We start from the raw sequence: 27092 nt of genomic DNA on the forward strand, positions 1-27092 counted from the left end.
TTTGTGTGTATGAATGATTATGCTGCTGCCTGTCTTGGCCAGGACACTCTTGTAAAAAGAAATTTCTAATCTCAATGAGTCTTTCCTGGTTAAATAAAGGTTAAATACAAATAAAAAGATAAATAAAATGTTCATATAAAATACTTTATTTTATCAATTTGAAATGTCCACTTATTTTTCAGTCATTTGTTTTGTTTTTTCCTGTGTTCGTCACAGTTCTTCCTTCTCCACCAACACCTGTAACACATAATATTGGATTACTTGTGTGGGCTCATAGAAAATACTGGATGAGTGAATGTGGAGCAGGCGTGCTGTGGAGGGAGGGAAGACACAAGATGGTGCATTTGTGATTTGTATTCAGTATGTCTGTATCATTATGTTATATGTATGTTATTGCAGTGTTCTATGTGATGATCATGGCTACCCTTAGATTAAAATCAATAAAGAAGTGTCCCTTTCTCATCATTGTGTTTTTTCCTGTCACTGAATATCTCTCACATTATTCCACAGCATGTTAAGCTTATCTACTCATTGCACTGTGGAACATTTTATATCATTTCCTGTTTTGACTTTAACCTCTGTTTCCCTCTGGCTGGTAAATGCACACTGCTTTCTAGAATATTTGAAGAGCTTGGTAAATCCTTGAACGCAGCAGCTGGCCTCCCTAGTGCTGCATCACTGCCATCTACTGGAATTTTACTGTCAACTACAAGGTCTTTTTCCCCCTTAACTGTACTCGACTGAAATGTTGCCAATTCCAGTTCATTTTGTGAGAGAGCACAAACTGTGATGCTTGAACAGACCAGAGGCATTAATGCTTTTTTTCTACTCAAACAAGCTTCTGTGATCTGGACACCTCTTCCCTTCCTGTTGCTCATGTCCTTATCCTGATGGCATCTCTTTCTTGCAAGCAATTTAAATTTTCTGCCATCGAATGATTGTCAATTTTGATTTTTGTTTTAGCCCTTATGACTACTGTCAGTCCTGTTACAATGATCTAGTGGGTGACGCTTTTTTTGCAAGATTCCCGAGGGCTACAATGAAACAGCCACTTGTCTCTATGGATACAGCATGAAAAATGCGTAATTTCTCAAATACTGTTAATTTCCTTGAATATAACTTTGCAACCCTGTCATGTGCAATTTGTGGAGTCGATACTGAGCTCCCTGGCCAATAAAACATGCAAATGTTCTATTTCACTTGCTGTGCAGCTCCATTTAACCAAAGTTTATATACCTACATCATGACTGTTCAGTTAGTAAACAGTTTATTCCTTAAATAGCCCTTACCTATTTTCAAGGATATAACTTAGGGAAGAACAAAGTTTGACTTGTTAACATGGTAAATCTTTATTCATGAGTCTCATCCTGTTTTAAGTCACAGTATCAATTTTTGACATATTTACAGTTTAAGTACACGCAAAGAACATTGGAATGTCAAAAAATACAAAAACAAATACATTAATTCATAAAACTCAAATACAAAAAGTGACAAGTTTAAAAATAAAGTTCTAAAAGGAATGAATTTGAACTGCATATGATCCGATGGAAGGGGAAATAAAGTGAATTTGGTCAAAAAGGGGTTTGAGAGGGGGGGGACACACTCCAGGCTGATTTTCAACAGTAAACTTTAAACTTTATTACACTACTTCTGAACGCTAGCTAGCAGCAATAGAAAGAGGACTAGTCCACTTCCTCCATTCTGGATGTGTCGTCATCGTCCCCTTCAAGAGGGGGCATGTCCTCAGTGGGAGCAGAGGTGACGTCCTCGGGTGTCACATCATCTTCATCGATACCTAAAAGAGGAGGGATAACGATTATGAGTCAGTGAAGCCCGATAATTATATAATCATTCTATTAACACAACAAATGTCACAAAAGCTTTACATCGACACTCACCAAGACCCAGCTTGATCATTCTGTAGATGCGATTGGAGTGTGTCTGAGGGTCATCCAAAGTAAATCCTGAAGAGAGCAGTGCAGTCTCGAAGAGCAGGATGACCAGATCCTTCACAGACTTGTCATTCTTATCGGCCTCGGCCTTTTGCCTCAGTGTCTCCACGATGGGGTGGTCAGGGTTGATCTCCAGGTGTTTTTTAGCAGCCATGTAGCCCATGGTGGAGTTGTCCCTCAGAGCCTGGGCCTTCATGATCCTCTCCATGTTAGCCGTCCAGCCGTAAGTGCTGGTGACGATGCAGCAGGGGGACGAGACCAGGCGGTTGGAGACTGTGACCTGTGGGGGTGAACAACAATTAATACCATTCTCACTCTTACACCTCAGGCTTGTTTTATTGCTTTGATGTATTAATCTTCTCACCTTCTCAACCTTCTTTTCCAAGATGTCCTTCATGATTTTGCACAGGTTCTCGAACTGAGCCTTCTTCTCCTCCTGCTTCTTCTTATCTTCATCATCTTCAGGCAGCTCCAGGCCTTCTTTGGTCACTGAAACCAGGTTCTTTCCCTCAAACTCCTTCAGCTGCTGGACGCAGTACTCATCGATGGGCTCGATCATGTAAATGACCTCAAGGCCGGCTTTGCGAAGGCGCTCCACGAAGGCAGAGTTAGCCACCTGGTCTTTTGTCTCACCTAAATTACAGACATGGTCATGTTATCACACATTTATATAATATCACATTAACTAATTTAGATCACTTTAAACTTCTTTCTCATTTATTCTAACAGTTTATAGATGAGGAGAATCCTCACCAGTGATGTAGTAGATGTGTTTCTGGCTGTCCTTCATACGTGTGACGTAGTCCTTAAGGGAAACCATCTCATCTCCAGAAGCTGAGGTGTAGTAGCGCAGCAGCTCAGACAGCTTCTTTCTGTTTTGGGAGTCCTCGTGGATGCCAAGCTGAAAGAGAAATAAAACTGAAAGTCAATAAAATGCACATGAAAGAATTTTAGCTGAAATCGAGTTCTGGCAAAAATGTCATTATTTTTCCATTGAATATACCATTGTTAATGTGTAAATACACTGGTGTTAGTTAAAGCCAGCAGACTCAATTGGCTGCCCGCAGACCACATTTAGCCCAAAAGCAACCTCAAAGTGGCAAATGAATTTTGAATTCATTTTTTGAATGACAAAATCTGGAAACGTAAGTGCATTAGATGTACATCTCACACACATCTGCTGATTGATGAGGGTGGTAACTGTCAGTGCCACTTGTAAATAGTTCTGTGCACTGATAGCTCTTTATTATTCTGTTTCTGTTTCTTTTGGTGTGCCTGGGCCAGCTGTGTGACCAAAAACATTCATTTCTAAGGTGACAACAACAACAGTTAAATGTTTCACTGTGTGTATTTCTTGAAAAATTATAATTTTTAAAGCCAAAAAAAAAAAAAGATGCTGAAAATGTCTGGCTGCCTATCTACATTTCCTGATTTAACATATGGCCCAGTTGAATTTAGAACTGTCAGCCATGCCATAAGGTGTCAACACTGATAGTTGGATGATTCCATTTAAACAGAAGATGGCAGTAACGAGCTCAAAAAAAAAAGAGACTCAAAGCAGCTTTACATTGGGACAATATGGCCACAGGATCAGACAGATGGCCACTGTGTAAAAGCTCACAAGCTTATAGTCACCGTTAACTACAATTACTTGGGAAGCTTTGCACTCTGACCAGAAGTAAGCTCCATCCTGCTAACACAGTAGGGAAACCATTTGAAGTGTTTCAAACCGGTTGCAAGATGAAGACACTAACCTTGATGTTCTTGGAGAACTGCTCGTAACACTTCTTGTAGTTGTCCTTGTCCTCTGCGAGTTCAGTGAAGAGTTCCAGGCACTTCTTGACCAGGTTCTTGCGGATGACCTTCAGGATCTTGCTCTGCTGCAGCATCTCTCTGGAGATGTTTAGAGGCAGATCCTCAGAGTCCACCACACCCTTGATGAAATCTGACAGGAGAGATAAAGACACCCTGGTTAGTAATGTATTCACATTTTTGGAAATGATATGAATAGCCTGTATAAGCCAGTAATCCAGCTATTGGGTATATACTCACTGAGGTACTCGGGGATTAGCTCATCACAGTTGTCCATGATGAAGACCCTGCGGACGTACAGCTTGATGTTGTTCTTCTTCTTCTTGTTCTCGAAGAGGTCGAAGGGGGCGCGACGAGGCACAAAGAGCAGGGCGCGGAACTCCAGCTGACCCTCTACTGAAAAGTGCTGTGAGGAAAAACAGAGATTTTTTAGGTCAGATATAAGGTCCCTTTTCAAATTTGATTATATAACTTATACAGTAAAAAAAAACAACAATTTGGACAGCTCTCAAGTAAATACAAATCATTATGAGACCTACCTTGACAGCCAGGTGGTCCTCCCAGTCATTGGTAAGACTCTTGTAGAACTCTCCATACTCCTCATTAGTGATGTCGTCAGGATTGCGGGTCCACAGGGGTTTGGTCTTGTTCAGCTCTTCCTGGTCAATGTACTTCTCCTTGATCTTCTTCTTCTTCTTCTTCTTGTCACAAGACTTGTCGTGGTCGTGGTCATGCTCCTCGTCGGACCCGACATCCTCAATCTCGGGCTTGTCCTCGTCCTTGTCCTCCTCTTCATCCTTGTCTTTCTCCTTGTTCTCCTCCTCCTCTGCCTCGTCGTCACTCACCTCCTTGTCACGCTCTTTCTCCACCTGTACAAAAAGAAAAGAGCTCAAATCACTGGCCATCATTTTTGGATTTTTTTTTGCAGTTTATTAGACACTTTAAATGAGTACTTACAAAGAGTGTGATTGGATAGCCGATGAACTGCGAGTGCTTTTTCACAATCTCTTTGACTCGTCGTTCCTCGAGGTATTCTGTCTGGTCGTCTTTCAAGTGCAGGATCACCCTGGTGCCACGCCCCATGGGCTCAGCTATATGGAGAAAAGATGTGTCAGTGCAAGTAAAAGATGTCACTGGCACAATTACCAAACAAAAAACAACCAATATTATCAATTAGCAACAAAGCCTTTAGATTACTTACAGGTGTCCACTTTAACTGTGAAGGAGCCTCCAGCAGATGATTCCCAGGCGTACTGTTCATCATCATTGTGCTTTGTAATCACTGTCACCTTCTCTGCCACGAGGTAGGCCGAGTAGAAACCAACGCCAAACTGACCAATCATGGAGATGTCGGCTCCAGCCTGCAGAGCCTCCATGAAAGCCTTGGTGCCAGACTTGGCGATTGTGCCCAGGTTGTTGATCAGGTCAGCCTTGGTCATGCCGATACCTGTGTCAATCAGGGTCAGGGTGCGTTCCTCTTTGTTGGGAATGAGTTCGATTTTGAGGTCTTTGCCAGAGTCTAGCTTGGAAGGGTCGGTGAGACTTTCATAGCGGATTTTGTCCAGGGCCTGGAGGAAAAATTAGTTCATTAATGGAACTTTTTATGATACATTTAAATCAGGGCGTGTCATTTTCCAGTTCCTTAATTCTCAGCATATAACTCTGTATCATAGCCACTTCATATAACAAACCCTTCCCTCTGAAACAAAATCAATTAACATCTTTAACACACGATGAGATTAAGGAATTACCCTCATACTGATACTATGACAAACTTACATCTGAGGAGTTGGAGATAAGCTCCCGGAGGAAGATCTCTTTGTTGGAGTAGAAAGTGTTGATGATCAGGGACATCAGCTGAGCGATCTCAGCCTGGAATGCGAAGGTCTCAGCCTCCTCCTCCATCGGTTGGTCGTGCGATTCAGGCATCTTAAAGAAAGCACGTTACATTATTTTTCATCATGCACACTGTATATAATGGACTTTAAATGCAAACACACAAAATAAATGGCGCTGCCTACCAGTTGGCACCATCTGGCCCCCCAAAGCACCATGCACAAATGCCTACACAATTATATAAATTAGATTTAGAGAGCACATAATGTTGGACGCTTTTGCACCACTTACATCTGCCCCAATAATTGTGTTCCTTTCATCTATTGTTTAGCAGTTAAACTGGCGTGCTATTGACCTGTGTCACGTTCATTGTTCTGTGAACACACCACAGTGAGTCACTAGGCTGTCACATCAACAACAACCGCTGCCAATCATCCTCGGGCGAGGGCTGGGTGATATGGCCTTGAAAGAATATTGCCAATAATTTGACCAAATACCTTGATATTTATATAGTATTGTAGGGATGACTCTAAGAGAATATTTGTTCTCATATCACAATAATGATGTAGTAATGATTTCCCAGCCCTACCCTCAGGTAATATGCAAGTTACACCTTACAAGATAATAGAATAAAATCAATACCAGCAAAAATTACAGGTACGTTTAGAGTTTAGTCAACGCCTTATTCATCAGCTGTCAGTGCCATTATCAAAATGCAATCAACTGTCTCCGTCATATGAAGAAGCGCTGAGGTATGCATCAGTAATTGAAAGCTTATGTGTGAGCCGGTATCACTTGTGCAGGCAGGTGGTGTGACAGACGGTCCAGCTCTGCCCACTGCTCCACCTTCCTGTAATCCATTTTGTCTGCTTATGCCTTTATGCAAGCTCTATAACACACATTTTTTTTATTTTGTATTAAAAGCATATGTGCAGAGTATAAAAAGTTGTACTCAGCTGATGTAATCTAGATTCTAAAGGTTTCATGACATGATGAATTTCTGTATTTCAACACACAAATGTCGTCCCAGGGTGATTACTGTCACTGTCACCTTGTCCTGCTGCAACTGCCATGATTAGTTATTGGTTGATCAGACAGGAGCACATGGCTAGAGCCGCGTATCAGCGTCAGGACTAATGACTCCACCTGCCGGTTTCCTGGGTACAATGCACGTTTCTAGAAGGTACCGAGCGAGCAGAACTCTCTAGTAGTTTCCATAGGAATCGAAAGCTCCTCCTCCTCCTCCTCACCATCATCATCTTTGGGGAGATTTTTTGTGAATGATGCCCCTTGTGCTTCACCGAACCTCCATTCAATCGCTGTGACAGCTGCGATCGAGCATGGAACTGGAAATCTGAGAATAAGCTCTCCTGCTCAGGAAATCTGATTTGGCTCCATTAAATTTAGCGGCTGCTTAAGATAATTCCTGCCTGACAAGTGTACCGCGAACGCACCATGTGGCTGCCTGTGTCTCCCGGCTTGGAGCGATGCGCTGGCAGCTAATGTGGATGGAGCCGGCTAGTTGACAGGATGGTGCAAAATAAAAAGTTTGGACACAAGCACACAAGGCTGATAAGCCGGAGAAATCACTTGGCCACACACATGAATGTAAAAACTGTGAAAAATACCAATACTTATACTGTCATGAGCTGATTATAACACGGTGTACACTTACAATAATCGGATATTTTCCACTTAAGTGATGCCTATTTGCATTCAGGCATATCATAATATTTTATAATCACTGTCATGATAAATTAATGGTTCGGTGGAGAACGGCTAAGCTTAAGTGAGCTATCTAAGTAAAAAGCTCGTATTAGCAAACATTATCAATAAATGTTTGCGTCTACATTTACATGCTATTTTAGTTTAGCTTTTAATTTCCTTACCTTGGTCCTCAGTGAATCTAAACCTCCGTTAAGAAACGTGTGGCCGTCGGCTCGCTCGCAGACTATCCGGTTAGAGAGCTGTCTGGTGCGGACAGGGTGGCTGGGCTGCTTTAGTACCCTCGCCGACCATTCGAGAAATCCTGACTTGAGCTTCCAGAACCGTCTGGAATCTTCCTCCCAACCGCTCTGCCGGCGAGCGCTGACAGGCCCGGTGAGCTGTCAATCTTCATCTGTGACCACGCCCCTCTACAGTCGCAGCTGTAAGAAGGGGGCGGGGCTAAATAGCAGGGTGAGGAAGGCGTGCGGCGACGTCAACAGTCATGAACCATGTGGTGCTGAGTGAAAATTCCAGAACACCGAATAAACCAGAATAAAGTTGATTGATCAGAGTTGTTCCACCTGGATTATCAATATAGATTCCCCAATCAATCAAAGTGATGGACTCCTGCATGCAGTAGGCTGAATGAGCAAGATTGGCTTGATTTCTAAATAGGTTTTATTACAAATTTTGAATACATTTCATAGAAAAAATGTAACAGTTACAAAAAGAGACATAAGCCAAATTCCCAGTGGCTTTATATCACTCTTAATTGTCGTCAGTAGTTTTATTAAAGCAGCTTATATGATGTAGACTAAGCCACATTGTGGCCTACATTAATTCCATTAATTAACTTCTGTTGACCAGTTAATACTGTTTAATGAAGATGAGGGTTGTGTTAGAATGAAATGTCGATTTGAAGAAGCAATACATCTTACAAAAATAAAAATGAATCAAGCAGGAAAGATTGTAGGCTACTAAGTCATTAGTCAACTTCCTCCATTCTTGATGTGTCGTCGTCTCCCTCCAGGACTGGCATATCTTCCTCAGCAGGCTGAATGAGGTCCTCAACTGCAGAATCATCGTCATCAATGCCTGTGAACAAGAATGCATTGATTAGAAACGAAAGCCACTTAAAGTGTATAATAAACAGATAATTCCTGTTATGTCTGTAATGTTGTGTGTCAGGGAGAAGAAAACGTACCAAGACCCAGCTTGATCATTCTGTAGATGCGGTTCGCATGCGTCTGAGGGTCCTCCAGTGTGAATCCTGAAGACAGCAGCGCAGTCTCGAACAGGAGGATAACCAGGTCCTTCACAGCCTTATCGTTCTTGTCAGCCTCAGCCTTCACCCTCAAGGTCTCGACGATTGGATGCAGAGGGTTGATCTCAAGGTGTTTCTTAGCTGTCATGTAGCCCATGGTGGAGTTATCTCTCAGAGCCTGAGACTTCATGATCCTCTCCATGTTGGCTGTCCAGCCATAGGTGCTAGTGACGATGCAGCATGGGGAAGCCACCAAGCGGTTGGAGACTGTGACCTGTTAATGAAATGTTATATGATCTTCATGATCTAACAGAATTGGCCAAACTACTGTAAATTAGTATGATAGTGTGAAACATTAAAATATACTATATATTTTTTCTGTCATTACCTTTTCAATCTTCTTGTCAAGGATGTCCTTCATGATCTTGCAAAGGTTTTCAAATTTATTCTTGAGCTCATCCAGCTTCTTCTTCTCGTCATCATCTTCAGGCAGCTCCAGGCCTTCCTTGGTCACTGAAACCAGGTTCTTGCCATCATACTCCTTCAGCTGCTGGACGCAGTACTCATCGATGGGCTCGATCATGTAAATGACCTCAAGGCCGGCTTTGCGAAGGCGCTCCACGAAGGCAGAGTTAGCCACCTGGTCTTTGGTCTCACCTGTGAAAGTTGATGTAAATTCAATGAATCATTGCTACTGAATCACTTTTGAGAACACTGTCAAGTAAAAGTATAAAAAGAAACAAAGTTGATTAGCTCACCTGTGATGTAGTAGATGTGCTTCTGATTGTCCTTCATGCGAGAGACATAGTCCTTCAGGGAAACCATCTCATCTCCAGAGGCTGAGGTGTAGTAGCGCAGCAGATCAGACAACTTCTTCCTGTTCTGAGAGTCTTCATGGATGCCAAGCTGAAACATGAAATGGTGCGTTATTAATCCTGAGCATTAAATGTGAAATTCAAATATTCTATCTGATGGATACGACCTAAAGTAATATCATGAGATGGATCAGCCTACCTTGATGTTCTTGGAGAACTGCTCGTAGCACTTCTTGTAGTTGTCCTTGTCCTCGGACAGTTCGGTGAAGAGTTCCAGGCACTTCTTGACCAGGTTCTTGCGGATGACCTTCAGGATCTTGCTCTGCTGCAGCATCTCTCTGGAGATGTTCAGGGGCAGATCCTCAGAGTCCACCACACCCTTGATGAAATCTACGCAGAAAAAATAAAGACTACTTAGCCTTCCAAAGCCAAACGGCATAATGCTACTAATAATTTTGACTTATATGAGCTAGACTGCATAGTTTTAAGGCCTTTAGTCTCTTGGACTGGACCAAGAATTTGTATGTAAATGATTAGTGATATAAGTTTCTTACTGAGGTACTCTGGAATCAGATCTTCACAGTTGTCCATGATGAAGACCCTGCGCACGTACAGCTTGATGTTGTTCTTCTTCTTTTTGTTCTCAAAGAGATCGAAAGCAGCCCTTCTGGGAACGAAGAGCAAGGCGCGGAACTCCAGCTGGCCCTCCACTGAGAAATGCTGCAGGGACAAGAAAGAAATATGAATTCACTGGTTTAAAAGTGCACTACACTTGGTGATTATAATATTTGGGAAGAGGTAGGCGGATGCATGTTAATCTTAGCTTACCTTGACAGCCAGGTGGTCCTCCCAGTCGTTGGTGAGACTCTTGTAGAACTCTCCGTACTCTTCATTGGTGATGTCGTCAGGGTTACGTGTCCAGATTGGTTTGGTTTTGTTCAACTCCTGAGCGTCAATGTACTTCTCCTTGACCTTCTTCATCCTCTTGCTCTTGCTTTCTTTTGTGTCCTCATCCTCGTCAGAGCCCACATCCTCAATCTTAGGTTTGTCCTTGTTCTCGGCGGCGTCTTTCTCAACTTCCTCTTCCTTCTCTCCCTCATCAAGGTCCACGTCTTTCTCCCTGGTCTTCTCCACCTTGAATATATGATAAAGTGTGTCAATATCATTTAATATTAGGTTTCAAGATGGCAAACTCATATTGGTAATGAAACCTAGAACTTACGTAGAGTGTGATAGGGTAGCCGATGAACTGCGAGTGCTTCTTCACAACTTCCTTGATGCGCTTCTCCTCGCAGTATTCTGTCTGATCTTCTTTGAGGTGAAGGATCACTTTTGTGCCTCTGCCGATGGGCTCTCCTAAAAGATGATAAAAGCAATCCAGCAATCAGTAAAATTATTCATCATGCAAATCACTGGGAATTGGTTCATTTAGTAATTGTGGAAATCAAACTTACCGATGTCAGGTTTGACTGTGAATGACCCTCCAGCTGCTGACTCCCAGATGTACTGCTCGTCATCATTGTGCTTGGTGATGACCGTCACCTTGTCAGCCACGAGGTAGGCAGAGTAGAAACCAACACCAAACTGACCGATCATGGAGATGTCAGCTCCAGCCTGCAGGGCCTCCATGAAAGCCTTGGTGCCGGACTTGGCGATTGTGCCCAGGTTATTGATCAGGTCAGCCTTGGTCATGCCGATACCTGTGTCAATCAGGGTCAGCGTGCGAGCGTGCAGGTCAGGCCTGACTTCAATCTTCAGTTCCTTGCAGGACTCAAGCCTGCTGGGGTCTGTCAGGCTTTCATACCTGATTTTGTCCAAGGCCTGTCCCGAAGAAATAAGCTTGTTAGATTACTTTCATTTCCATACACATGAAGGCTGCTTACATGTGAAAAACAAAGATAGGTGTGGCGATAAACTGCTGGTTTTACTTACATCTGAGGAGTTGGAGATAAGCTCCCTAAGGAAGATCTCTTTGTTGGAGTAGAAGGTGTTGATAATAAGGGACATAAGCTGAGCAATCTCAGCCTGGAAGGCGAAGGTCTCCACATCCTCCTCCATGACATGTCCAGCTTTCTCAGGCATCTAAAGGAAAGCAAGATTTAATAGGTTTACTCAAATCATATTCTCACTTCATAATTGTGTTTCTTGTGCTTCAATAGTGATGTGGTGTAAAGTAAACTTTTAATCTGCCAATTACATCATTTGGAAATCATTTTCTGCTGCTATATGCGCAATCTCTTTCTCCCCCATCTTAAAGATAGCCTCGTGGCTTGAGGAGGGAGAGCTACTGCTGATGGCAGACGAACACATGTTACTTCTGTCAATCAAACACTTGCCATTTGGCTAATGGGTGGAGTTCTGATGCTTTCCCCAACCCCCGATTGCTTCACCATGTGTCATCCAACACCTTTATGTTAAAGTAAGGAAAAGCAGCTAGGAATTCAAACATGTTGAAAAAAAACTACATTTGGCTTTTAACAGCAGTAAAAACAACTGTTGTAGTAACTTTGTAGCAATATGTCTTCAGGAGAATCAGGTTATAAACTCTAGAGATACTCTACTATACAAAAGTTAGTATCTTTGTAATTCCATTGTAGTCAAACATTAACCCAACAACTTAAATGTTGTCTGATGCTACTTTAGCTAACAAGATTAGTCTAACAAGGTGTGAAACTGCTGTATCTGCTCTTTGTGCCAACCGGTTTTTCTCACCCGCCATTGCTCTCACACTCAGGGTCACCCTGCCTGCCATGTGCTCCTTGCACGTTACAGTCTCACTTGGATACTATTCCTTAAGAGGCTGTTCTGCCACTCTACAAATAACTGATATTGAGAAGCTAAATTAAGTCTACTTCTAAATCTGTTGCAATGTGTGCAAGTATAAGAAAATAAATAAGCAAGAATGAAGCACAATTTTATCAGTTGCTTGTTTCATTTTTATGTAATCTAATTGGTTGCAAGGATTCTTGCTGTTCTGCCTGTGCTCTTATTATTTAAAGCACCCAATATACTGTTAATTTTACAGTTTTCCTTCTTTTTTAAAGCAAAAAATTAGCTGTATTTAACTCTTGGTGTTCCCGTCTTACCTTGAATATTCTGTCTTTCACTTCTTGAAGATAGTTTTCAAATGTAGCACTGAGCTTCTATTCCTGAAGAGCTCCGAATGTGGGCTTCAGCTGCTGCTGCTCCTGTGGGCAGTAAGTCTCTCTTGGTGAGTCCAAGTGGGTATCGTTTCTCTGCAGAGTCCCGGGACAGGCCGCTGTCTTTTTATACTTAAGGGGGGGTTTCTCGAAGCTCCCATTCAGAAGCTTCCAGAAGATACATTCACTACGGTGAGGGAGGTGTCGAGGAAAGGCTGGGAAAAGGGGGGACGGCGTGTGATACACCAGAGCCCTAAAGTTTATGTGCCCTTATAGGGTTGCAGAGTCACAAGGAGTGCCTGTCACTCACAGTGAGAGCTTTCCTGATAGCTTGTCTAGCTCTTAGGCCCCATACCCCCCTGTAAGCATCACAGCTGTGCAGGGCCTTTACTATCAGCTGCTGTCATGGTGCCCCATTGGACACACTCACACACACACACATACATACCAAAGGGCTTCCTATGGACAGCAGGCCCATTTCTTTTTTTGGCGTGAAAGATTGGGGAGAATCTCAGAGGATTCACAATTGTGAGGCAGTTGTTGGACAGATCATCAACTCATGGGCAGTATATCCCCGAGAAGCTGAAACACACATCAAATGAATGAATGAATATATTTTTATCATGGCAGTTAGAAGATTTTTTTTAGCATGAGGTCAAACAATTTGACATTTTCCAGAACTTTCCAGCAGGTATTGTGACCTATAACACCGGATGGACTTTGAAAACAGAATCAGCCATCTTAACATAAAGATTTCTCAAAGTTTGTTGGCCAAAACTACAAATGTGTGTTTTGTAATTAGCAGGCCTTTTGTCTGATGACCAAAGCCAACATTAAGTGTATTTTGATCTTTGAAGTTCAGTGACGTAGGCCTTGCCACAGGCCTTCGTGTGTATTTCTTATGGCTACTTGTACTAATTTAAGAATTTACCACAAAATGTTGATTTTTAATGTCAATTATTTGTAAGAGGGATGTTAAACAACAACCACTTGAAGGAAATATGACTGTTTTGGACAATTTGGTACATGATTCAAAACTAACTCATACTGTACACGGCCGGTAGGGAAGCCACGGAATGGCATAAAGAGAAGGAAGAGAAATGAACTCTAAATTAATATCTGAAAAACTGCAAAAAGGGAAGGGAAAAAGATGCCGGCTCGCTGGGATACTGTAATTTGAATGTCTCACCCCCCGTAATTCTTGCAATATACCATAAACAATTGAAAGATTTTCACATTTTGGATTACACAAGGAAAACAACCTTTAGAAGGCAGAAAGACTAGAATTTTCTGGTCCACTGTGGGTAATAATGACATCAGCTGGCCAGAGGATGGCAGTATATCACATTTGATACAGATCTGTTATGTAATCGAAATGTTCCCTGTTGATGGCAGACACTGCTAGACGCTGAGTGTCCATGTAACCTAGAAACATGGAGAACTGTCGCAATCACTGTAAGATGATATTTTCTGAAGCACAGAGCCAGTTCTCTTATAGCCTAGATAGTTTGCCAGAATAAGATGGTAAGTCTGTGCATGTGTGATATGAACAGGGATAAAAAATGTGGATGTTTCTGGAATCTACAGCTGGATGATGGGAGGTGTACTGTATATCCTGAGGTGTCTGTGACCAGATATCCTTATTTAATTAATCTGATTACAGTCCATGAGTTCCAATCTCTGTTAAAGTCCTGTTTATGAGAATGTTTCTTAATTTTCTCTGTCTATCCTGATGTATTTCTTTTAGCTATAGTTTACTAAACTATAGTGTTTTGTGCATTTTAATCTGGGTAATGAAAAAAAAATCAATTTTACAATTTTAAACATATTCAACATTAGTGTCACCTTCCTTCTGATTATAATAAGAGAGTTATATTTGATATTTTCTATACAATTACGACTTTGGAGTGCCTTTTAATTAAAGACATTGTGTATTTTATGTAATAAAATATCACTTAAACTGTATTAAATATGTAGTAGTCTGCCAGGTGTATTCATAATACAACATTAGTGTTCCTGGTGCCTGGTATGATCGTTTTCTTACATTAACACTCAGTTTATTTTTCCTAGTTTCGCCTCACATGACTTTGTACGCATGGCTGCAGGACTTCAGCGCTCGGACGCATGCGCTGTTGCTAACATCCGGGGCTCGGACAAGGATGAACGCCAATTTCCAAGATGGCGGCGGAGGGAGGAGGGAAGGAGATGAACGAAATTAAAACTCAATTCACCACACGAGAAGGCGTCTACAAACTCCTCACTCACTCCGAATACAGCCGCCCGAACAGGGTGCCTTTCAACTCGCAGGGCTCCAATCCCGTCAAGGTCTCCTTCGTCAATGTAAACGACCAGTCCGGCAACGGCGACAGGATCTGTTTCAATGTGGGCCGGGAACTGTACTTTTATATCTACAAAGGCGTGAGAAAGGTAAACAGTAATGACTGCAGCGACGGAGCCCGCGCTTCCCGGGAGCAGCCCATTGATTTGGCATCTTCAAACGTGTTGCGCCTTAGCTGTCAACTCTCTTAGCCTCTGTCATTGAAGTGCGCAGGTTGTCAAGACAAGGCCATGTAGCAGACCTAGCTAAGTTAGGAGCTAATTAGCATTCTTAGCTAACATCGCCACAGTAGTTGTTTTTTTGTCTCGATGTGACTTGTGGGCACTTCAGAGTCCGTCAGTTGTTTGAGTTCCTGGTCAGTCTCAAACAGTCACATGGGGTTTTCCGATGAGTCGGATAATGTGAGAAAAGACTCGTCATGTCATGTCTGTGATACGTTTGTTTATCCTCGGTCTTTGGATGGTAAAGCTACATATGAGAGGCAGATTGTCAACTGTGCTCCCCAGCAGCAGGGTCAGACTGGGAGTTTCTTTCAGAGACCTCGGTGTTGACATCGGGAGCTTTGGGAGTGGTAGTGGCGGCTGTTTGTTGATTCGTGATGTAATGATGTGTGCACTTTCCTGTCAGGGTCTGGATGTGATGCAATTTGATCCGCTGTTTGCTTGCACACTGTGATGATGTCACTGCGAGCGAGTCACGTTTGGTCTTGTTGAGCAGGGATGGTGACTGACAGGGTGATCGTGCTGATGATGTGCTTGTCATCAGCTCCAGAATTATGGAAATCTAACAATAGCAGCCTCGAGTGCCAGTGAGAGATCTGCTGCTGTTTCACTAATTCAGGTGCTCTGACTCACTGGCCTGAGTTTATTAGTCAGAATCAGCTAATTTAGTTATTTATGAATAGCTTTCAGTGCAGATAATTATGACTTTTGTATTTTTGATAATCAAGTTCTTGCACAATTGCATATAATACAAAATAATCAAAATCTGGTATGTTTTTTCCCCATTTTGATAACTTTAAAATTGGCTCATGTCAAGCACATCCAGTTTTGTGCCTTAATTTGTTGTAAGAATGATACTGCATTTTGGTAGCAGCCAATGTAATTGTTAAAATTTGGGATCATCTTCTCACAAAAAAAGTTCATCACATAAGATAAATTGAGACTAGATGGTCTGGTAGTTGCCGCACTACTGGCAGTGATTGCTTGTCTTTAGGGTTAAGATCAGTAAATGTGGGTGAGAGTAAAAGATGTTTGTTTACTTCGATGATGTTGAGGAACGTTCCCCCAAATTTGAATGAGCCCCTCTTCCCTGCAGCTTTTGATTTAGCTAACTCACTGCGACTTCATCATTTTTTACTCTTCCTCCCATGTAATAATTCAGCCTCACTGAAACACTGCATCTGAGGCGTCACTGCAGCTCTGATAGCACGGTGAATGAGAGCGTTCCAGACAACATGGAGACTGTTAACTGTTAGATGAAAGTCAGTGAATCCCTGTCGAAGTATACGAATCCTGCCTGAGTGTAGCTGTAGGGATTATTTTACAAGTTGTCCACATTAGTATGTGGCCTACCTACTTACCTCAATATGTATTCATTCAGGGTGTCCCTTCTTATATTTACTGTTAGACACTTGACAGTCTTCTCCTTCACTGAGATGACCTACAAAACTTTACTGTCGTGCATACAGCTGGTAGTCCAGACCCAGCTTGTGTTTGATTTAATTACTGTCATGTGGATTTTTCATTGAGTAGCTGAACTTGACTGGCAACATGCCAACCGTTTATTTTTTAATGTATTTTTGGGCCTTTTCATGGCTTTATTGATAGGACAGCATTGGTGGCTGACAGGAAACAGGATGAAAAGGGCCACAGGTGGGACTTGAATCCTGGCCCGCCGCAGTGAGGACAAAGCCTCTGTACATGTGTCACCTGCTCTGCCAGCTGAGCCACTGGGGCGCCCCACGCCAACTATTTCTGACAAAAGCAAGATCAATTCTTGGGTTATTCATTTTCAAGATTGTATGAAACACCTTGGCAGCCAGTAGGTCAAGTTTAGCATCATTGTTGCGCTTTCAAAGGCCTCCCAAGAACCTTGTTTTATTTAGAGCTGCCTCACTTTGACAACACTGACAGCTTTATAGTTGCACCCACTCAGCGTTTCTCTCTACCTCTTTTTGAGTATAAAAATAGATCGCAAGAGAGTTTCGGTGAGAAAGAATAAAACTGGCACAAATATCACCTTGTTACGGGACCAGTGCTGAATACACTCCGATTAGATAAGCACTTCTGTCTATCATGTTTATATACCGGTGGTCATTTTCCTTTTAGACTCAGTACAGGTTTAGCTAATTAATTTGTCTACTTGCAACTTGATGATAAGGACAATGGCCATTCTATCTGAGCTCAGGGATTTCAAACCTGTGTCATATGTATGGAAATAGAGTATCTGTGGGAAAATTGACTTAAAACACATTTTATTGTCACGTAAACATCACTGTGTCATGGTTGGTTTAGAGCTGCAGCAATTAATATATTTGTTTTCAACTACTAGATTAATCATCAACTATTTTGATAGTCAATTGATTGGTTATAGAACAGAAAAAAAGGTCAATACTCTTTGATTTCAGCATGTGAAATGTGATTATTTCTTAGTTTCTTTACTCACCGATCCACTGATCAACACTTTTCAGCATTTATAGACCAAACAATGTAGTGATCAATTGAGAAAATATCGCCCAAATAATCAACAATGAAAATAATCATTAGTTTGGGCCATACTTAAGATTAAATTGAGTGTTTATAACCACCTGTTGGAAGACAAACAGTTAACCTACATTGTCAGGCTTGGGCTGGTCTTCCTCTCTATTTTTGGATGTCTTTCCATGTGTCACCATCCATTATTATCATGCATCAGGAACATTAGGTTGGCAACAACAAAGAGTAGATGGCAGGCAACATTAACAATGCTCTTGAGGTGTTTGTACCGACTGTTGCGAGGGTTAAGTTAGAAAAGTACTTTTCTGTCATCTGAAAGTAAAATCGACCCCGTTTCTGGCATTCTCCTCTGGTGTGTGAGCAGTTGTCCTCAGGTTGTATCTGAAAGAATCAAATGTAATTTATAGGCTTGATGTTCTTTACCGAGACTGAGGTATAAATGGATTATGTGTAAATCTTCGTGTTCAGTGAGTCTTTGGAGAAAAGCTTCGAGATGAACATAATTGCCGAGTTGTAGAGTTAAGAATCAGAGGTCACCTTGGAGGAGAGACAACGTCTTGAGGCAGTGTCTATCACACCCAGTGCTTTTTTGTTTCCTTCTAACAGTGTCAAAATGGCTGGCAGCAGAAATCTTTTTATAAACAAGTATTTATGTGCATTTCTCATTTTTCCAGGCTGCTGATCTTAGTAAGCCCATAGACAAGAGGATATACAAAGGAACGCAGCCCACGTGTCATGACTTCAACCCCCTCACAGCTACAGCAGAGAGCGTCTCCCTGCTCGTGGGCTTCTCAGCGGGCCAGGTGCAGCTCATCGACCCGATAAAGAAGGAGACCAGCAAACTCTTCAATGAGGAGGTGGGTTCCAGTTAGCGGCTGATGTTTTACTCCCAAGGCCAACTGAAAGATACTGGGGACATTTTAAATCACACTATCATTTAGTTGTTAAAATACAGTAACGCCTAGCTGACCAGTATCTCTGTTTTTTCTCTTTGTGTTTCACCTCCAGAGACTTATAGACAAGTCACGAGTGACGTGCGTACGATGGGTTCCTGGTTCAGAGAGCCTGTTCTTGGTGGCTCACTCCAGTGGCAGCATGTATTTATACAATGTGGAAAACACCTGTGGCACCACGGCACCTCACTACCAGCTCCTTAAGCAGGGTGAAAACTATGCTGTGCATACCTGCAAGAGCAAGTCTGCTCGTAACCCGTTACTGCGCTGGACAGTGGGTGAAGGGGCGCTCAATGAGTTTGCCTTCTCCCCGGATGGCAAGTTTCTGGCTTGCGCGAGCCAGGATGGCTTCCTGCGGGTTTTTGGCTTTGACGCCGCAGAGCTCCATGGAACAATGAAGAGCTACTTCGGTGGCTTACTGTGCGTCTGCTGGAGCCCGGACGGACGATATATTGTGGCAGGAGGGGAGGACGACCTGGTGACTGTGTGGTCATTTTCAGATTGCAGAGTGATCGCTCGGGGGCACGGTCACAAGTCGTGGGTGAGTGTGGTGGCATTTGACCACTGCACCACCAGCGTGGAGGACGGTGACCCACCCGCCGAGTTTAGCGGAAGTGACGAGGACTTCCATGAGCAGATTCACTTCGGCGCGGGCAGAGATCGAGCTAACAGCGCGCATTCTCGGCTTTCTAAGAGAAACTCAACAGACAGTAGGCCTGTTAGTGTGACCTACAGGTTCGGCTCAGTGGGCCAGGATACACAGCTGTGTCTGTGGGACCTTACAGAGGACATTCTCTTCCCTCACCTCCCTTTGTCCCGCACTAGGACTCACACTAATGTTATGAGTGCCACAAGCCCTCCAGCCACTGGACAAACTACTAATACTACTGTAACCACCACTAATCCCAGTGGCACCAATGGTAAAGACAATTTGAGCAATAGTAGCTCCAGTGGTAACCCAGCTCCCAACTCCCTCCCCAGTACTCTGCCCCGGTCCAACAGCTTGCCACACTCCTCCGCCCCAACTGGGGGCAGCACGCCCAACAGTCACACAGGAAGCAGCAGCAACAACAGCAGCAGCAGCACCACCAAGGGTAACAGCATCATCGACAGCGCTTTCATCGCCACTGGGGTCAGCAAATTCGCAACTCTGTCGCTACACGACTCACGCAAGGAACGCCACGAGAAGGACCACAAGCGAAACCACAGCATGGGTCACATCAGCAGCAAGAGCAGCGACAAGCTCAACCAGCTTAGCTCGTCGCGGACGGCAAAAGCAGAGGTAGCTAAGACTCTGGGCACCACGCTGTGCCCGCGCATGGAGGACGTGCCGCTGCTCGAGCCGCTGGTGTGCAAGAAGATTGCTCACGAGAGACTCACTGTGTTAATCTTCCTTGAGGACTGTCTGGTAACAGCCTGTCAGGAGGGTTTCGTTTGCACATGGGCTAGGCCTGGGAAAGTGGTGAGTGACAGGCCTCTCGAGGATACTGTCATGTGACACCTCTTAACTTGCTTTGTCTCGCTGCATTCAGACGCTGTTAACGCCACTGTGTGCAGCCAAAGGTTTTTTTTGGTTATTTCACGAGAGATTAATACTAAACCCTCAGCATTCTGATGGTTAATAGCACATCTTCTCCCGACAGTAAACCTCATGGCCTCACTATTCTGCCTCTTTTAAAATACATTCAAGTAACACTGTTGTTTGTTATCAATGTGTGTTATCTGTCTCTCCACAGGGATTGCTATCATCTCAAAACAACCCAGCCAACTCCCCCAGTGGAACAGTAGTATAGCCCCAGTGCTGGTGCTGCTAATGACAGCTCCATGCAACAGAGACGGGGATGACCAAGGCCAAGGCCCTGCAGCGCTTCTTCACACACTGTCACACACCACATGACCTCCAGTGTCATCTTCATTCTCGTCACTACAGCCACCCAGCTCTCTTTGTGTTACTGCTCATGTCTAGTTAACCAGTATTGGCCAAGCCAGGGTTAGAAACTCGACCTCCCCTTTTTTGTCGGGGGGTTAAAAATAAGGGTGCTATTGGAAGTAAGAGTGCAAGCTTTAAATCGTCCAGGAGGTTTGTGGGAAGGGGTTGACCGGTTCATTGTTCCATCTGTGGTCATATCAAGTGGCGTCTAGTCTGGGAAAAAAAACAAAAAAAAACTCTAGTACCCAATCCTTTGTGCCTGTAGATCTTCGAAGACTAGACACACTGTAAGCATTGTGGTGATGCCTCAACTTAACCTTTTTGTATATGGGTTTGATTTGGACATTTTTTCCCCCCTATATTTTCTTTCATCAAATGTATTCACAGATAAAGGGAATCGGATGAGGCAACATTTTGGAGCAGCAGCAGCAGCAGCAGCATATCCCCAATGTCTTTCATTTGTCACTTCCTGGGCGATCCCTTGTGCTGCCCCGTAGTCTTCTCTGGACACGTGTTCAAGACAGACCGCAGGTTTTTACTTCCTTTAAAAACATTTTAATTTTAATCAGAGGTATCACACTCTATAGTGAATTTGCACAGATTTTTGTTTCATTCTTGTTTTCCCCCCAATTTTTGAATTCATGACGGTGGAACATAAGAATTTTGAAGACAGCTTTGGAAGCACTTGTGAGGGGGGGGGAATGGCTTGTTATCGCCCTCTGTCTCAACGCTGGATGCTGCAATCATAGTTTTTTATATGGAAAAAAAAATTGTTTGCACTTAATAGTTTGTTAGAGGAGAATGGCTTTACATTTTTGGAGTGTGTAAGGACTCCTTGACAAGGATGAAATATAAATAGAATTTAAAAACAAAACCTTTGTATCTATTGAACATTTATTTTAATATTGTTTCAGATTAAATGGGGTCTGTAATATATGTAAATATTGTACTTCAATGATTTATGGGTGAAATGATCATTATTACATTAGATCCTTGTTTCAGAAAATAGTGATATTTCTAATACAGAAAATCTATACATAATATTAAAATGAACCTTGAATATGCAGGTGAAACTGTTTCTTTTCTGTTGTACATAAAGAGAATTCAGGTGTATTTTTATTAATGAAACGTTTGGTATAGGAGATGTCTATGAAATCCTCTTATCTAACAGGTAGTGCTGAAACGCTAGCTAGCCTGTCGCTGCAGATTCCTTTTACGACCTAGGCAGATAGGCGCAGACGCAGCGGTCTAATTCAGCCATCACTCCGAGCTCAGGTAAACCACGGGAAGACTAACGCCGGCATAGTTCCCCTCACTAGTCTAATCCATCAACAGCAGCGTGTGTGAATTCACTTAAACTAACAAATAAGACTGACAACCTTGTTCTGCAGACAGGGCCGAGATCTGTGAGGCCTGTCATTGTGAGTAATGATTACTGAACTGATGCTGAACTTGTGAACAAACTTTTTGACACTGTGTTGAACTGACTCATGTCAGCGCTTGATGATGGAATTAAAATGCTTGAGGTGAGTGTGTTTTTCAAGCACCCACGCAGGAAGACTGAGGATTTTAACAGTGGGAGCCTTTTTCCTCCATGTGACGCCTAATTAAAACAGCTTTGACAGATTACATGTTCCGTTTGTGTTACTTTATTGGGTGTGATGGACTCGCATCACACGAGTCGGTATCTTCATGTAGCCTACTGCTCCCCCCCTCCCCCAATCTGAGGCAAGAGCTAAGGTAAAGGTGACTCCTAGTACTCCACTGGCACTTATTACAGTTGCTTAAGCCAATGCCTGTTGGTATGAGAACATTTGACCTGTCATTCTATGACACAATGAACCACAGATCTCCATAAAATCCACTTATAGAGGATCCATGGCTACACTGATGTAATTCTGGACCCATGCGCTATTCATTTAAGTAAATTATTCAGAAGTGGTTGCCATCGAGGAAAACAAACGCTAAGCCAGCCACTTCTTTTGGCCTGTTAGAGATATCCACAATAGGTTTTGGTGAACAAGTTAAAATGCCGCAAACCTTTATTTATTTATTGTTTAAGTTGCTTGGGGTAATTTATAATGATTCAATTCCCAGTGAGTGCACTGATGCAAGCGTTGATGACAACTATATTTGAGGGATAATTGGCCGTTCAATAGAACCTCGCCGAGTTAAAAGCTTTGATAGTAAAAACAGCAGCGAGGAAACCCACAGCTAAATGGAACTCAGCCATCGGTAATTTTAGGCCGTTATTCACGCCTGAGCGGTGTCAGATGTCATCGTAACTCTCCTTTTAACAGCTCAGTTTTCCCTCCCGGTGTCTTACATAAAGCACTTTGACCATTTCTTATGAAAAGCCCTACACACCTCCAGCCCACCCGCACAGGTGTCTCCACCTATAATGCCTGATCACACTTCCTGTTGGGAAGGTGCGGGCTTGTACCGGCTGTGCTTGATTGACACGTCCCCCTGAGTCCACCTACCTGTAAGGTGGGCCAAATTACACTCTTACCTTTATAATAATTAGTTGAATGAATTTGGTGACCTTATCCAGTATAATAAGTGAAAACACCTGTGTGGGTTTGCAAGGCGGTTTCCAAATTGGGTTAAGGCCAGCTCCAGAGCTGAGGTCTGATTCACTGAAAGCACCTGTGTGGCAGAGCCTTTAATAACTCTGCTTCCTCCTTTTGTTAAGGAAAAACTGTGCTCATTGTATTTACGGAGGCGCTGACGGGAAGAACTGGCTCACGACTTAGACGTGATGATGTACATCCGACTCCTGTTATGAGCCTTTGTCACCGTGCCTTTCATTTCTAAGGGTGACGCTGATCATGTAACGACATGACCTGCCAGAGCTGCTTTAATCACCAGTGTCGTCAGAAAGAAACAGCATGTCAGAGGCAACCGTCCAAAAGTATGTATCTGCAACAGTAAAATGCAACATAGGGAATAATTCAGCATTAATATTCATCCAAAAACATTATATATCATAGTGACGCCACTGCCTTCACTGCAGCTTGTGGCATGTTTGACTTACAGTTGTCCAGTAGGTGTCAGTGTTGCTCAGACAAATGAGAAATTGAGAGTTCCCCACTCCATACCCATTAAGTGAGCCTACATTAGATAACAGCTATCACTTGATCAAAGTGGGGAAACATTGTCTCTTTATGTACACCCTGTTGTCTCTCTCTCTCTTTCTTTACAAGTGCATGCCTACTACTTCATCCTACTACTTCATATATATTTTATACTCCAAGTGGGGGGGGGGGATAAAACTGCTTCTCCATAATTTATGAGTCACTTTTAGAAGAAATACGAGCACGAGCAGCCATTAAACCAGTAGCCCGTGGCATTATGGTGAGGGGAGAAAAGGGCCGGGGCGTGTGATCAGCAGGATGGAGAGGCCTGATCATCCTGTCAGGGTGTCATTCAGCACATGGCAGGCTCTGACTGACTGACTGCCTGATCCCTCCGCCTGAGCTGCAGGCATCAATGCTGAGCAGGTATCAATCAGGATTTGTGCTTACAGAGAGATGTGTGACGCAAAAAAAAAAAACCCCATCACGTCGACTTGTACCCTACGCGCTCTTGTTTTGTTTTCTCTCTCTGAACTACGTATGCTGTCAGCCATTTATTTATCATATACATAACCCAACCACCCTTTAATCTAACTGACCGTTTGAGTAGCAATCGGAAAAAGACACCGTGGCGTACAGTAAAAGCCGGGGGAAAGCAGCCACATTCATCTTGCATCCTCTGGGAAATAGGTCCCACTTGATAGGAATTCAATAGATGGAGAGAGAATCCAATCGCTTCCCGTGGGGTCCCTGCTTTAATCATCTTCTCATCTGATGCAGTTCCCGCGCGCGCATGCCTCCGTATATCGACCTGGAGTTTTGTTTACCTAGCAATGTGTGCAACGGCTATGAATGATTAATATGGCCTGTCCGAGCTATAGGCCTAAAGAATGAGCAGCATTCGATGTGTTGTGCAAAAAAAATAAAATAAAAAAAAATCTTGCTGCAGTTGAGGATAATGGACTGGGAAAATGAACGCATGCATTTAAGTTTCGCAAAATGACTTCCCACTTACGTCGGTGATGGATTTCCCTTTGAACAACCATGTCAGATTATGGAAATGATCAAATTAACCAAGTTTTTTTTTACCCCCACTGCAGATTCCACAGGGATATTTATTTAGCCTATTAATGAGACCTGTAGTGAGCTCAGACATGAAGGAAGAAGTGAGGATAATGAATTGGGTGATAAATGAAATAGGACACTGGAACTCAAGCTCCTTCGCCAAAGTGGATGTATTGCATTTGGCAAACGTGATGGCAATGGACTCCAGCGTATACGTAGTGTTCCACCCAGCGCCTTGTCAATTAAAGAAATCGATAATTATCTGTGTATCTAGGAACTGTTCAGCAAAAACATAGGTACAGTCTACAAGGGTGTACAGATGTTTGGATCAACAAAACCAAAGCCTAGCCTACTGCTAACTAAACAGGATGTGCTAATAGGCTAAACCACCAAAATACTCACATTCAAATCTTTAACATCAAAATAACCATTTTTCTGTTTTGTTTTTTGTGGCTACCTGGCAGAACTTACCTGTGACTGCAACGTGATAAAGTGTAAAGATTTTATGGTGAACTTGTTAGCAAACACCTTTTTGCACTTTTGTACATTTTGAGTTGTCTACTTAAGTGCTGTTTCTCAATTCAGGGTCTGCATCCTACAAAGGACCCGGCCTTTGCGGTCTTCGAAGGCGAGTCCTTCGGAAAGACCTTCGATGGCCGCGCCAGCTGTTGTTAAATGGGACGGTCTAGCCTTCGAGCATTTCCTGGTTGCGTCACCAGATTTTACCCTTACGTCATGATTTTTGCCGCCCAGGCCCGCAAAAGTGACGATCTACGCCACGCGACGTCGCCATTTTCGTTATTTCTTTCATCTCTTACGGGCGTGCAAAGAATCCTGGGATATAGGAGCCCGCCAAGGATAGCAGCGGTGCATCCTCCAAAAAGAGTGAAAAGAAGGCCGCATTTGTAGAAGCCTTCGAATTGGGACAGCCTTCGCGTGACGTTGTGACATAATTGGCCTTCAAATGTGGCCTCCGAAGAATGCAGAACCTGAATTGAGACACAGCAGAGATCAAATGTTCCATTTCCTTTTTTTTTGTCTAATTTTGGTTTCCACCAACTCTTGATCAGAATGTAACACTGTTCAGCTGCTTAATGTTCTACCGTCGCTGCTTACCACATCTGTTTGCTGTTTGGTGCTTTTTTCGTTAACTGGTTGCTTGCTCGTAGTTAGCTTTTTTAAGCTAGCAGCTGCCTTTCAACAAGGACACCATGAGAGCAAATAGAATGAACTAGAAAAAGTTGTGGCTGGAAAATCAGAACAATCAGACTAAAGGATGATCTTGCCCCAAAAATGAATCTTCAGTCATGACCTACTCACCTCCACGCAGATGAAAACACGGATGAAGTTTCGCGGGCCACAAATCAGCTGAGGACTTGTTTTAAAACGGCATACAGCTCGTCCTGGTGTAATTCAAGACTTCTGAAGCACCAAGATCCCATTTTAATTAATGCATTTTAAAAAAAAAAAAGTAACTCTCTTAACACCCAGTCTAGCTTGCACTTAAGGCACCCACTCAACACTTTCACCTTAACAACCACAGAGAAGATTTCAGCTTTAAAAAAAGGTGTGAACGGCATCTTTTCAGAACTTTTTGGAGCGTACGTAGCGTTCTGTTTTTTTCTTCTTCAGTTGTTGGTGAAACAGTCCTTTCCTCGTGGACTAATAATTTAGTTCCTTGTTTTATGAGGCACCTTGTAACAGACATAATGTTTTTCACTACCTTTTTTTTTATTTTGGTAAATCCTTTAAATACATCAAAATGTTCCATAGAGTGACTGAAAGTCATTATGGCTGCTTTGACATCCTTTGAGTACTTAATTATGGAATCAATCTATCATTAAAAAACACCAAGTATCACACTGTAAAGACCGTGTTTTGACTGAGTGAATGAAGTGAATGCTCCAGCAGCTTATTATGCCACATATGAGTGAAAATCCACACATTTTCTACTTTTGCAAGAGTAACTTCAGAGGAATGATTCACCCTGTGGCTACCTCAAGGCACATCACAGGTCAGTTATGATATTCAAGGTATATCAGAAACTTCTTTTCCCCTCGGACTGGCTGACTTTATTACTTAACTGTGATATTTGTGATTTGATGTTCCAATTCTGTTTGTCTATCTCTGTGTCAGCGGTCAAGCTGTCCTCTTTTGTGAGTTTGTGTTATTTCAGCATGAAGCGCTATGAATCTAAAGGTTAACTGATTCATAGGCGGTACACATAACCGGCCCAAAACACGATATCATGCTCGACTAAAGAGTGGGTCTCTCTGTCCGTTCTTTCCCTAAAATATCAAATCAAGTGGAGCGCTCTCGAAGGCAACAGTATATTACAGTTTCAAGGGCTCCAGCTTCAGTTCACCATTAGTCACCAGGAATCAAGAGCACAGCACCACTTCCTCCCATTCTCTATTCTATTCTCAGCCGCGTTTCCCTTGAGATGTGGGCCCAATAATTGGGCCGCCACCATGGGAGCAGCTGCA

At 42.9% G+C, this 27092-nt stretch overlaps 3 protein-coding genes across 3 annotated transcripts; 1 reads left to right on the top strand and 2 right to left on the bottom strand.

Annotated features, from left to right (window-relative positions):
- Positions 1 to 1324: 1324 nt before the first annotated feature.
- On the bottom strand, positions 1325 to 7657 carry hsp90aa1.2 (heat shock protein 90, alpha (cytosolic), class A member 1, tandem duplicate 2). The gene is made up of 11 exons (XM_030405730.1): positions 7490 to 7657; positions 5544 to 5693; positions 4966 to 5332; positions 4722 to 4855; positions 4304 to 4633; positions 4005 to 4170; positions 3707 to 3897; positions 2706 to 2853; positions 2317 to 2585; positions 1899 to 2232; positions 1325 to 1795 (listed from the first exon to the last, which is right to left on the bottom strand). Exons 2-11 carry the CDS (start codon positions 5691 to 5693, stop codon positions 1683 to 1685), a joined length of 2202 nt encoding a protein of 733 aa, XP_030261590.1. The 5' UTR covers positions 7490 to 7657; the 3' UTR covers positions 1325 to 1682.
- Positions 7658 to 7967: 310 nt separating this feature from the next.
- hsp90aa1.1 (heat shock protein 90, alpha (cytosolic), class A member 1, tandem duplicate 1) lies at positions 7968 to 12773 on the bottom strand. Its single transcript, XM_030405732.1, has 11 exons — positions 12473 to 12773; positions 11319 to 11468; positions 10841 to 11207; positions 10609 to 10742; positions 10215 to 10520; positions 9941 to 10106; positions 9586 to 9776; positions 9330 to 9477; positions 8960 to 9228; positions 8512 to 8845; positions 7968 to 8402 (listed from the first exon to the last, which is right to left on the bottom strand). The coding sequence occupies exons 2-11, from the start codon at positions 11466 to 11468 to the stop codon at positions 8293 to 8295; spliced, it is 2175 nt and encodes a 724-aa protein (XP_030261592.1). The 5' UTR covers positions 12473 to 12773; the 3' UTR covers positions 7968 to 8292.
- A 1185-nt stretch (positions 12774 to 13958) lies between these two features.
- On the top strand, positions 13959 to 22093 carry wdr20b (WD repeat domain 20b). Its single transcript, XM_030405733.1, has 5 exons — positions 13959 to 14050; positions 14597 to 14953; positions 18256 to 18438; positions 18590 to 19996; positions 20271 to 22093. The coding sequence occupies exons 2-5, from the start codon at positions 14705 to 14707 to the stop codon at positions 20325 to 20327; spliced, it is 1896 nt and encodes a 631-aa protein (XP_030261593.1). The 5' UTR covers positions 13959 to 14050; positions 14597 to 14704; the 3' UTR covers positions 20328 to 22093.
- The last annotated feature ends 4999 nt before the right edge of the window (positions 22094 to 27092 follow it).

This window comes from Sparus aurata, chromosome 22 (assembly GCF_900880675.1).
Source record: "Sparus aurata chromosome 22, fSpaAur1.1, whole genome shotgun sequence".
In the NCBI taxonomy this organism is placed as follows: Eukaryota; Metazoa; Chordata; class Actinopteri; order Spariformes; family Sparidae; genus Sparus; species Sparus aurata.

Excerpts from the sequence above, each read along its gene's own strand:
- hsp90aa1.2 (XM_030405730.1), bottom strand. The coding sequence starts at position 5,693 with ATGCCTGAATCGCACGACCAACCGATGGAGGAGGAGGCTGAGACCTTC. Across the intron at positions 2,854-3,706 it reads AGTTCTCCAAGAACATCAAG|CTTGGCATCCACGAGGACTC; the intron begins GTTAGTGTCTTC and ends TTTCTCTTTCAG. Across the intron at positions 2,586-2,705 it reads ACACATCTACTACATCACTG|GTGAGACAAAAGACCAGGTG; the intron begins GTGAGGATTCTC and ends TCTGTAATTTAG.
- wdr20b (XM_030405733.1), top strand. The coding sequence starts at position 14,705 with ATGGCGGCGGAGGGAGGAGGGAAGGAGATGAACGAAATTAAAACTCAA. Across the intron at positions 14,954-18,255 it reads TCTACAAAGGCGTGAGAAAG|GCTGCTGATCTTAGTAAGCC; the intron begins GTAAACAGTAAT and ends TCATTTTTCCAG. Across the intron at positions 18,439-18,589 it reads GCAAACTCTTCAATGAGGAG|AGACTTATAGACAAGTCACG; the intron begins GTGGGTTCCAGT and ends TTTCACCTCCAG.
- hsp90aa1.1 (XM_030405732.1), bottom strand. The coding sequence starts at position 11,468 with ATGCCTGAGAAAGCTGGACATGTCATGGAGGAGGATGTGGAGACCTTC. Across the intron at positions 10,743-10,840 it reads CACAGTCAAACCTGACATCG|GAGAGCCCATCGGCAGAGGC; the intron begins GTAAGTTTGATT and ends ATCATCTTTTAG. Across the intron at positions 8,403-8,511 it reads AATGATCAAGCTGGGTCTTG|GCATTGATGACGATGATTCT; the intron begins GTACGTTTTCTT and ends TCTTGTTCACAG.